General features: G+C 40.3%; 1 protein-coding gene across 1 annotated transcript; it reads right to left on the bottom strand.

Moving 5' to 3' along the window:
- Positions 1 to 1750: 1750 nt before the first annotated feature.
- On the bottom strand, positions 1751 to 5122 carry LOC131240531 (MDIS1-interacting receptor like kinase 2-like). Its single transcript, XM_058238810.1, has 2 exons — positions 2275 to 5122; positions 1751 to 2161 (listed from the first exon to the last, which is right to left on the bottom strand). Exons 1-2 carry the CDS (start codon positions 4916 to 4918, stop codon positions 1806 to 1808), a joined length of 3000 nt encoding a protein of 999 aa, XP_058094793.1. The 5' UTR covers positions 4919 to 5122; the 3' UTR covers positions 1751 to 1805.
- Between the last annotated feature and the right edge of the window lie 6936 nt (positions 5123 to 12058).

Raw genomic sequence — 12058 nt, forward strand, 5'->3', positions numbered from 1 at the left:
GTTCAGATGTAATGAGGCTCTGCTCATCAATTTCTCCAAGTCGGCCTTTATTGGGTTCGTCTTAGATTTTCTCATAACGCCAACTAATTATTCAAGGTATGCCAGAATATGTTAGGGCATGTTTGATTTATTTTCTCAGGTAAATACAAATGCAGTGGAAATGGGCAATAATTATTTCGTTGTGAATTACTTTCATCATTACCTATGTTGATTTGACTCTTGCTTTTTTCAATGCAAAAATGGAGGAAGCTGTCATATATTATGGAGGCCCACCATGATGTATGTGGATTATCCACACCGTCCATCCATCATGCCAACTGAATTTAGGACATAAGCCAAAAAATGAGGCAGATTCAAAGTTCAAGTGGACCACACCACAGTAAAAATGTAATCGAACACTTACCATTAAAAACTTCTTGGGGCCACTATTTACTTTGGTGTGGGACACTTGAATGTTGGATTTTTCTCATTTTTCAGCTCATGCCTCAAAATGTTAGGGTAAAACGAACGGACGATGCAGATATGCCATATACATGACGGTGGGGCCCACAAATTTATGCAGTCAATTGGGACCGTTTTTCAAAGCAGGAATACCCTGGCATTTTCAAACAGGTGAAATTGGAATAATGGGGTATTTACAGGGTATTTATCCTGCATTTGGAAAATCAAACAGGCCCTTATTCTATTATGAAGCAACTATCAGGTTAGATGAGCAGTTTTCTGGGGTCCGGCCTCTTGCCATCAAAGATGAGTATGTTCCTTGCAAGCCAGATGCACCACTAGGTAATGGGAGGTTACGCTATTTTTTTTTTTCGGAGGAGATGAAAGCTACTGCATGATCATATATAATTCTAAAATGGTTATGAAGGTATGGCTTTCAGTTATTGTTAGAGAGGTTGCAATTGCAAGTGGAGGTGGCATGAGAGTGTTGTTTCTTCTGAGGACCCACACATGGAATAGAATGGCTAGAGAATCTATGGATGTAATTAGTGGTCGGTTAAGGAGGTATTGGTATTTCCATAGCCAATGAATTGCCAATCCTCAATGGAAGGGCTCTGAATATTCAAGTAGGAAATAGGAATTTTTATCAATTTTCAGGTGGGGCCAGGACCGTGTGTTCTTGGGCTTGCTATGCTAGGTTATTGCAGGGCTTGGGCAGTGGTTCTTGTGTGTCCGACGGAGCCATGCCGAGCCTAACGTAGCCTTGCCACCCCTATGATGCTATCCTCCCTTCCCATTAGTCGAGTTTTGTGTCATTGAATATGGATTGTGCCACTCTTAACTCTAGCATTATCTTCCTGTCAAAAAAGGAAGAAAAAGTATGATCCAAAATCAAGGTGTTAAGTCCTGTGATAGACACACGGTAATGGGTTAGGACAATTCAATCGTAGTTGTTTTTGGGCCATAGCATCTCTGTAACAGGACCTGTTAGACATATGGTCTTGATCATACTAATCTAGTGTGGGTAGGCCAGATCATGATATCACATGGGAACTCTCACGATATGATATAAAAATAATAATAATAAAAACCATAAATGGCCAAGATCTTACATGAAAAAGCCTGAAAATGGGATGGTATTCTTTTAAATCTTACATCGAAAAAAAAAAAAATGAAAATGGGATGGTATTCTCTTAAATCTTACATGAAAAAACCTGAAAATGGGATGGTATTCTTTTAAATCTTACATGGTAATTAAAAAAAAAAAAAAAAAAACCCAGAAAATGGATTAGTTCTCTTAAATCTTACATGAAAAAACTTGAAAATGGGATAGTATTATTTTAATAATCTTCATCCGTACATGATTACATCTCAAGGCCCAAAAGCTGATGCAATGTAATTCCATCAAGAGGCTGGTGAAGAAGTGGCCTCTTCGCAGATAGCTGTTGAGACACATACTGCATGGATGGTCGAGATTGCGGATTGGGGCATATGCATGCGAGTGCTAGTACCACGGCCAAAACCACTTCATTTGCAACTTCAACTGTGGGAGATGAGAGCCGTTGATCTAACACATCCATTAGTAGTATGTTCTGGCCACTTGATGATGACAGAGAGGAGATGATTTCTCCAGGATGCTGTCCCATTATCACTTCCAGCGCCACCACTCCAAAGCTGTAAACGTCACACTTCTCAGTCACCTTCATTGTGTAAGCAAGCTCTGCATACAAGAAATAAAATCATGTAACCGATTTTGCAGGCACCAGCAAAGAAGGCAATGTAATCAATTTATCAGAAAGAAAGAAAAAGGGGTTGAATGTATCATGAATTTACCTGGCGCAGCATATCCGTAGGTGCCTACAAACGCAGTCCAGTTAGATGAATTGGGATTTAAAAATCTCGCAGTTCCGAAATCAGAAACGCAAGCCTCGAATCCGAAGTCCAACAGAACATTACTTGCCGATATGTCCCGATGAACTATCGGCGGAGTGCAATCATGGTGCAGATAAGATAAAGCATCAGCAATTCCTTTAAGAGCCCTCATCCTCCTGATCCAATCAAATTCGACAGCTCTTTCCTCATTACTCAGAACAATCCACAAGCTTCTCCTTTCCATGAATTCATAGACCAAGAACTTGTGCTGGACATTTGAACAGAATCCATAAAGCTTCACGATGTTGCGGTGCCGAATTTTCAGTAACGCTTGTATTTCATTCCTAAAACAAATTTCATTGACAGATTCTCCACCTTCCGAAGAGCAAAGTTTCTTTACCGCCACTATCTGACCTGTCGGTAATTCTGCTTTGTACACATTCCCAGATCCTCCTACTCCGATGCAGTACTTGTCGTCGAAATCCTCGGTTGCTACAATGATATCTTTGTACACAATCCTCCCATCATAATTCCATATTGAAAACAGATCATTGTTGGCTATGCGCATTTCCACTTCCTCTGTATTTCCAGCCATTCGATGGAAAATGGACACCACTTTGATAAAGACAAATATAAGAAGCAATGCTCCTAAAATAGGAACAATGACGAAGATTGCAACCATGTAGCCTTTTCTTCCACCACCATTTCCTGTCCAAGATGAATTACAAGATGGCAAGCCTTCAATTTCGCCGCATAAACCTTTATTTTCTAAGAAAGCCTCGACCAGAGACTCCTTGAAAACTTTACTTTCTGGAATAGGACCCTCCAACTGATTGTACGAAAAATCAATAGATGTCAAGCTGTTCATCTCTTCGAAAGAAGATGGAATTGAACCAGAGAGCCTGTTGTGGGAGAGATTCAAGTTTTCTAGCATTCGCAGATTTCCGAGCTGTGATGGTATCTCTCCAGTGAGCAAGTTGTGACTAAGATCTAGCATATCTTGTAAGAACACTAGATTCCCAATTTGAAATGGCATGCTCCCATTCAAATTGTTTTTGCTCAGCTTCAAATGCCTCAGTTCAGAGCAGTCCCCTAGTCGTTCTGGTATCGGTCCACTCAAGCTGTTTCCTGACAGGTCAAGAATCTGCAAATTGGATAGATTTCCAATTTCTAATGGTATCTCCCCAGAAAGTCTATTATCATTTAAGCTCAAGTTCAACAGAGAAGACATACGCCCGAATTCCTTTGGAACCTCTCCTACCAGTTGGTTTGAAGAAAGGCCAAGTACTCCGAGTTGAGACAACTGCCCATACTTGGGCGGTATCCTACCCGAAATCATATTTCCTGATAAATGCAGCCTTGTTAGATTTCGAAATTCTCCCCAATTTGGTGGTAGATCACCATACAAGTTGTTATCGCTCAAATCAATGTATTCAAGATTTGGATATACACCTAAATCTTCAGATATATTTCCTGTGAGCTGGTTTCCGTAGAGCACGAGTTTAATTAAGCTTGTGCAGTTTTTCAAGCTTTTGGGGATGGGACCTGTGAAATTGTTCTTATAGGCGCTGAACCTTTTGAGCGATCCGCGTTGGCATAGTTGTGGCAAATGGCCAGAGAAGTTGTTGTCACTCAAGCTTAATGTTTCCAATTTCATTAGATTCGAGAATTGTATTGAACCTGATAACTGATTCCCAAGTAAACCTAATCTGGTCAGGTTACTCAAATTGGCAAAAGATGTAGGAATTGGACCGGTGAGTTTGTTCATCAGCAAGCTTAGGTCAACCAAATTCCGTAGGTTTCCTAGCTCATGTGGGATTGAACCAGAAATCTGATTGTCGAAGAGCCGCAAGATGGTGAGCTTGGTCAGGTTTCCTAATGCGGAAGGGATGGAACCCGTTATAGAGTTGATGGAGAGCCCTAACTCAGTGAGATTCCTAAGATTTCCTATTTGTGGAGGGATGGAGCCGGAAATCTTGTTACGGGAGAGGTTGATGATCGTAAGATCAGTTAGGTTTCCTATAATGGGAGGGATGGAACCAGAAATCTGATTGCGCCACAGGTTCAATACAGTAAGCTTGGCTAAGTTTCCTAATGACAATGGTACAGAGCCACTAAGAAGGTTATGGGACATGGCTAGCTCATTTAAGTTAATCAAGTCTCCTAATTGCGAAGGGATGGGACCGGAGAGTTTGTTCATGGACAGATTAAGGAAGGTGAGTTTAGAGAGAGTACCGATATCTGCCGGTATGGTTCCGAGGAGTGTGTTGTTATTGAGATCGAGACGAATGAGGTTCGGAAATGATGGGAAGCTCAAGTTATGGAGATTACCTTGCAAACCGGCACTCGGCAGGTTGATGTCAGTCACGCGTCCCACGTCGTCGCATAAGATTCCAGTCCAATTGCATGGGGTTTTGGTGGTGGAATTGGTGAGTGACCATGAATTGAGAGAGGGTTGTGTTTGTGAGAGACTGGATTTCCATTTGAGAAGGGATTCTGCTTCTGATTCTTCTGATGTAGCTGTTGTTTTTGTAGTTGCATATGAGAAAAGCAGCACAAGCAATCCAAGTGATAAGAGAATGGAGAAAGATTTGACTTTGAGCATGTTTGGCTGCTGATGGTATTGGGATTTTCAACGATGGAAGATGGATCATGTGTATATGTACCAGAGCGCACCTGGACTATATCTGCCTACGCATTTTCAATTCTGACAATTGAGGCCTCTAGTTAGTTAGTCTAGACCATTGGTTTCTTGAGTCCCACTTTGACGGAGCATGCACCCCCAAAAAAATAAAAAATATTAACTGGGAGATTTTACGGTCTGATTTTATTTTATTTTTAATTATTTTTGTGTGGTTGAACGTGGACTGCTGTTTTATTTCTCATATGTCTTTTATTTTTTTTGTGTGTGGTTGAACTTGGACTGCTGTTTTATTTTTCTTATTAACCATTTGTCTATATGCCAGAAATCGAAAGATTAAGATTGATCTGTCGAGTATCTTTTCAAGTGATGATCGATCCTTGGTGGGAGACAACAGATTAATGGTATAGATTGTCAAAAAGCGGCCCTAGTTGTCAGAATTAAGAACGCATGTATTCTGTAGAAATTGCAGGTGATAATATTGTGTAATAATTCATCCTAAGAGGGCAAAGTCTCAACTTGCGTGCTTTTAAAGGAATGAAAGTCGTACTCGCCGGCTAGGTAGTCATACTCCGCCCTTTATTCAACCGACCGTAGACTTACCTTACCAATATATACTCCTGTTGTACAGACAACTAACATTGGGATGAAATTACTCCTATTTTTCACCTGCTCTTACCTGAAATCAAGGGGTATATGCGTCCTAAACTTATTTTGGTATCTTAAAAATTTATTTTGGTGAAAAAAAACTTGTGACCGTTGGAAAAAAAAAAAAAAAAATTTACATATAAATACAGCACGCTAAATTTTCCCCCCGAAAATGGGACACATTATGGTAGAGACGGCTATACCAGCGTATTGTAGATCTCTCTCCACTGTATGCGTGGAAAGGAAGTGTATAAATCTGGATCTTTCAGTGGAAGCATAAAACATAGATCAGTTCGTCCTATCCATCGGATTGATTTCCTTCAAACAGATTGGAAGAAGCAAAAATACTTGAGGTTAGTCGTTTAAAAAAATACAAAATGGTTATTCCTGCGATCACCCAATTGGTTTTTGTTTTTTTTTTAAAAATAAATAAATTCAAATCGTAGATCATACATTGTAGGTTCTGATAAATGGACGGTCCTGATTAAGTGTGTTTTTATTCAATATGTACATTGGAAAGGAAGCTCTACCATATGCCATACAACGGACTCAAACGTGCCTTTCAGAGGAATTCTAATCGCACCCGAACGAGTACACTTTTTTTTGGCAATCACGTCTCTCTTGTAATCAAATCCGTTTATTAGGTGTACAAACGTTTTAAATTTCTTTAGATTAAAAATATAGGACAGATCATAAATGGATTTGAAAGATGCAAAAGCAAACACTTAGGGCCTGTTTGATTTTTGAATGCAGGTGTAAATACCCATTTACCGGGTAATTGTTACCGTTTTGCCTTGGAAATTTCTGCCTTGAAAATCGGTTTAAAAGTCTTAGTTTAAAATTTTGGACCTCAAGGTTAATATCTGCTCCGTCCATCAGTTGCACCACAACATTTTAAGACATAGGCTAAAAAATTGAGTTAGATCCAGCACTCAATGGACCACATCTAAAGAAAGAGTGTTCCTGAGAAGTTTTTAACGGTAAGCATTTGATTCACTTTTTTACGTGGCGTAATCCACTTGAGCTTTTAATATGCCTCATTTTTTGGCTCATGCGATAAATTCATCTGCCATAATGGATGAACGGCATGGATAAGCAACATGCATCACGGTGGGACCCACAAATATTTTACAGTTTTTTCAATTTTTGCATAAAAAAGCAAGGGATTAAATCAGATACGGGGAAGGGTGCGGTATATATAGGAGGAAATAATTACGACGCATTTACACTGCATTTATCAGTGAACTGGAAAATCAAACAAGCCCTTAATTTTGGTGTGGTGTCGGATCATTTGACTAGATATCAAATAATCATCATGGCGTACCTTATAAAAAATCAACTGTGAATGTCCATCTCTCAAACGTTTCGTTTGATGTGGTCAATGTAAATCAACAATCATCCTGATTGTTTGGCTTAGGACCTAACGTAGGATTACACGTGTAACTTATATACATCATGTGAGCTCCCGCAGGCATTATATCTTCTTTCTTCTTTATTCTTTTTATTTCTTTTATTTTAATACATAAAGCTAAACCCCTTTCAATCAACCCGCAATGCGACGGAGTCGATCGTAGCACGCAGGCCCAAAGGCAGCTTATGGTGATGTACAACCACCATGGTAAACCCTGGTGATGTAAAATTTCCATGGATGCTACCATGATGTATGTGTTTATCCATGCCGTCCATTCAACTTTTTGGATCATTTTATGGCATTAGCCTGATAATGAGGCAGATCCAAATCTCAAGCAAACTATACCATGCGACCTGCAAATAGTGGTGGTGATTGAACGCCCACAATTACAAAACTTCTCAGTGGTTACAAAATTTTTGGATCAAGTTGATATTTGTGTTTTCCCTTCATCAAGGTCTGCGTGATCGAATCAATAGTACGGTAGCAAATAACTATTACAGTGGGCCTAAGAAGTTTTCCAGCAGTAGGCATTCAATAGCCATTTTCCTGTGGTGTGGTCCACCTAAAATTTGTATCTACTTCATTTTTGGGCTCATGTTTTAAAATGATCTAAAATATTGAATGGACGGCGTGGATAAAAACATACATAAGTAGAGTCCACATAGGTTTTACATCACCACAGGCTACCTTTGGTGCTGCTGTAGCTGTTGCCAGCCGAGTTCAAGAACGATTCCCAACACAATTTTGGCGGGCCACGCAGATGTTATGAAATCCACTTCGACCAGTAGATGTAGTCCCATTTTACGCATGTAGTCGAAAAGTCAGGCTGACATGTGATTCAGATGGGACACACCAAAGGAAAACGTTTGGACGTCCACCGTTGATTTTTTGTAGGCCCGGTGTGATGATTATGTAAAATCCATTTGAACAGTTAGATGCCGTATAGAAAAAAATAGTCCAGGGCTCAAAAATCAATATAATCTGTGATTCGGATGGGCCACATTAAAGGAAAATGTTTGGACGTCCACAGTTGACTTTTCGTATGCCCAGTGTGATGATTATGTAAAATCCATTTGAACCATTAGATTCTATATAGAAAAATACTCCAGGGCTCAAAATCAATATAATCTGTGATTCGGATGGACCACACCGAGGGAAACAGTTTGGAGGGTGAGAGCCACCCCAAATATCTTTTTCAATCATTTGGCCCAATTGGATCAAAGATGGGGATGGTCTTTGACCCCAATACTTAAAATTGGGTCACCCAGCTGGTGGTTGGTGTGGATTTTGGAAGCACACTACAGTCGGGTCTACATAGCTTCATAAGCCAATATGCAATTCACTACCCCGCCTTGATTTTTGGTTATTGATGGATTCTCTCTCACAAGTCACAAGAATAAGCTGGAGTTTCTACCTCCCTTTCACTGCCAAAAGGTAATGTCTAAGATTTTCTAGTAATAATGTGAACACTGAACCGAGCTAGCTTGGTTAGCTCGCTTGGCTCGACTTGAAAAAACTCGATTCAACTCGGTTCGAAGCTGAGTTCGAGCTCGAATCGAGGTGATTTTTAAGCTCGAAAATGAGTTCGAGCTGGCCCCAGCTCGACTCGACCCGGAGCAAACCCAACTCAAATCAAACTTAGATCGAACCAGTTCGGTGACTCGGTTACTCTAATATTGATGTTGTTCAACAAGTGTTTAATGAAATGACTCAAAAAAGTATGGCCGGTGGCAAGGAAGGTATGGATATGAAACCAATATCTTCTTTTTTTCTTGATTTTTATATTGCTTATAATGTGTTTGATAAAATACCTGTAAAACTATTGTTGTTGTCTCAAATATAGTGTGATTTTGAAGGTGCAGTCAAGGCGTTTGTGAAAATGCTGCAATGGTGAACTTGGCTCGATCTTGACTCGAACTCGGCTCGAATTGGCCTGAGCTGGCCAGTCAGGCTCGAGGACCAAGCCGAGCCGAGTTCGAGCTGAGGTTAGCTAGGGGCCAAGCCGAGTCGAGCTGAGGCCAGCTCGACTCGGTTCAACTCGATGTACACCCCTAGGTAATATCATGTACTAGAAGGAATTTTGGAGTAAAAATTCCACCAACACTAGTTTTCTAAAAACATGGAACTGCTGCTAAGTTAAAATAGCATATTTATCGTCATTTAAAAAGGAGATAGTGAGAGGAATGTTTAGTGTGTGTGTGTGTGTGTGTGTGTGTGTGTGTGTGTGTGTGTAGGGAAAAGGTTTTATACAGTTGAGCTCATGGGAACTCCCAATGAGGTTGAGCTGTGTGAGCCCCACCATGATGTATGTTGAACATCAACGCCGTGCATTTGATGGGTCCCCTTTAAATTATGGGATATCCCAAAAATCAGCAGGAACTCAGGTGGGCCATACCATCTAAAATCATGTGAAAACATGCCTAAAACATATAAAAGCACTTGATGGGGCCCACTTGAAATTTAGATACGTCTGAAACTTGGGTCTAACCCCTCATCCAAGTGGGACACACATAATGGATGGGCTGGATTTGTGAACCACATCTCGGTGGACCCAAAAAATGATTATAAATGTTTTAATGGAAAACCCCTCTCAACTTTTGTATGTGGTGTGGCCCACACAAGTCACGGATTGACTTTATTTTTAAGCCCTAGGCCTAGTATGGAATGGTGCATCTGACTGATGGGGTAGATGTTCGACACACATCATGGTGGGGCCCACACAGATCAACCTCATGGGGAGTTCCCATGAGCTCTACGTATAGAACTATATATATATTGGAGTAAAAATTGGGCTTGTTTCATTCATGAAAGGCATGGAAAATAAAATAATGTTTCTCATATCCAGTGTTTGGCCAGTTGGTTTTTTTACTCCCTGATCCATACTGGTAGACTAAGTGAAAGTCACCTCGTTTCAACATTGAGGTCTTGGGATCGATTCCCCAGTGGGGGTGGCTAAAAGTGAAGTGAGAAAAGACAGTCGAGTGTACTTACAAGCTAATAAAAACAAAAGTTTGTTTTTAATTATTATTTTATTTTTTTTTAATGAGAAATTGTGAGAAGAGTTACTTAAACGCCCACTTCATATGTACCACATGTGCTAAATGAGACTTTGTCCATCTTCAATCATACCCCGCATGTTTGACTATCCCACATGTGCAACATTCATCTTATACCCCACAAGTTTAAAGAGCGCGCAATATGTTAATGTGCCACATATGCCACTTCATATCCATCTTCTCTTGGGCCTTACATGTGCTATTGTGCCACATGTGCCACCATTCATCATGTGTTCCACAAGTGCAAAGCACTTCTCAAGTTTAAATGTGCCACATGTGCTATTGTCCACCTTTAATTCTCTAAATTAATATGCCACGTGCTAATGGTGCCAATTTGCACAAATGTCATCATCTAGCCTTAGTACCCCCATGTCAAATGTGTAAATGCATGCCATGTGCCGCATGTGTTACCTTACAACTTCAAACACGTCACATGTACCACACATGCCACAATTCAATTTTTAATGTCCACATATGTCATGTATGCCACATGTGCGACTATTCATCTCTAAGCATCCCACATGCACCACATGTGCCAGATGTGCCAATCTAGCGCATGCTAGTGACTACTTAAAATCTTTTTTTCTTTTGTTCTTTTTTAAATTTGCTTTTCCAAACAACAAGCTTAAAAATAAATTCTAAAATTTATGCGAAAATATTGTTAAAAACAAACAAGAAAAACTGTTGATGCTGTAATCTGGTCATACCCACTAGATCGTATCGCAGAAGGGATCTCCTTGTGATTGTCTGGGCAGGATTCTCGAGGAAAATCATGGGAAGGCAACAGGAATTTCCTAGTGGTCGGTATCTAAGGAGGTTGAGGTCGATTGATGGATCTCTGAGTCACTAGTTGAGGTCGGTCGAGGTCTACCCCAACAATGCTAATAATTAAAGTTGATGTCTGAGGTCCGAACTCTGAGGTTGGAACCCTCGGTGGTCAATGTCACCACTCACGGCTGATGGTCGAGTTGGCTACGGAGCTCGCGCTCAGTCATCCGTGGCTGAACTCGTTCACAACCCATTATCCGAGCTATTGGTCGTGTTGCTTCCCTCTACTAATTGGATCAGCTTTCATAGATGTCCACTGGCCGTAACAGAAGAGTCAACTTAACGACCGAGGCCACCACTCCTTACCTGGTACCTGGATTATCCACGGAGGTCATACTCGGCGCCCAAGTTCGAGCTCTAACCTGGGCTCTTATCCGAGCTGTTTGCCTTGTTTGCAGTTGCTTGATCAGTCCAGTTTTAATATTTCGTTTTTTGGATATGAGGAATTTGGCAATTTGGGGCTCACCCTGATGAGGTAGTGACATCCAACGGTCCATATATTCAGTTTTTAATAATAAGCTTAGATCCAAAAATTTAAACCTGATCTACTAACTACCATAGGGAAACTGGGTTGTATGAATTAGATTGAAACCATTCATAGATGTGTCCCACGAGGATTATTTGTTTCAATGATCACCCCTAATAGACAATCCTATCCACCTTATCTGTGGACATTAAAACGGAGGGTGGAAAACAAGAATACTGGTGCTTTGGTCCATGTGAGCTGTTGCTGTGGGTTGTTTTTTACCCACGGCCCAGCATCAAGAAGTCTTATCTAGTTGATTTAACAAGTATGTTCACCAAGTGCAGTGAATATTTCAAAGGCTACCTCCTTCAAATTGAAGGGCCCAAATCTATCCATAGGCTGATTTCTTCTTTTATAACTATATGTTTTCCAAGCCATCGTAGAATTGTTACGATTATCTGATGTGTGATTTTAAAGCAAGACTAGACTGGACATAGCTAAATTGTTGATTAGGCCTATTTTATCATAAATGATCTTAACCACATATTTTATTGGCTTTACATAAAATGACTACGATCATCAAATGTGTGTAATTTTCTCATAATCTTAAAAATGTTCGTTGCACATAATGGGCAGCTTGTACAAGTGTCCCTTGCAAATAGGAGAACGTGTATAGTCGGTCCTTATGAATTTTC

This window comes from Magnolia sinica, chromosome 3 (genome assembly GCF_029962835.1).
Source record: "Magnolia sinica isolate HGM2019 chromosome 3, MsV1, whole genome shotgun sequence".
Taxonomy (NCBI): Eukaryota; Viridiplantae; Streptophyta; class Magnoliopsida; order Magnoliales; family Magnoliaceae; genus Magnolia; species Magnolia sinica.

Coding starts and splice junctions, on each gene's coding strand:
- LOC131240531 (XM_058238810.1), bottom strand. CDS start 4,918: ATGCTCAAAGTCAAATCTTTCTCCATTCTCTTATCACTTGGATTGCTT. Junction 2,162..2,274: donor CTACGGATATGCTGCGCCAG/GTAAATTCATGA, acceptor TCTTGTATGCAG/AGCTTGCTTACACAATGAAG.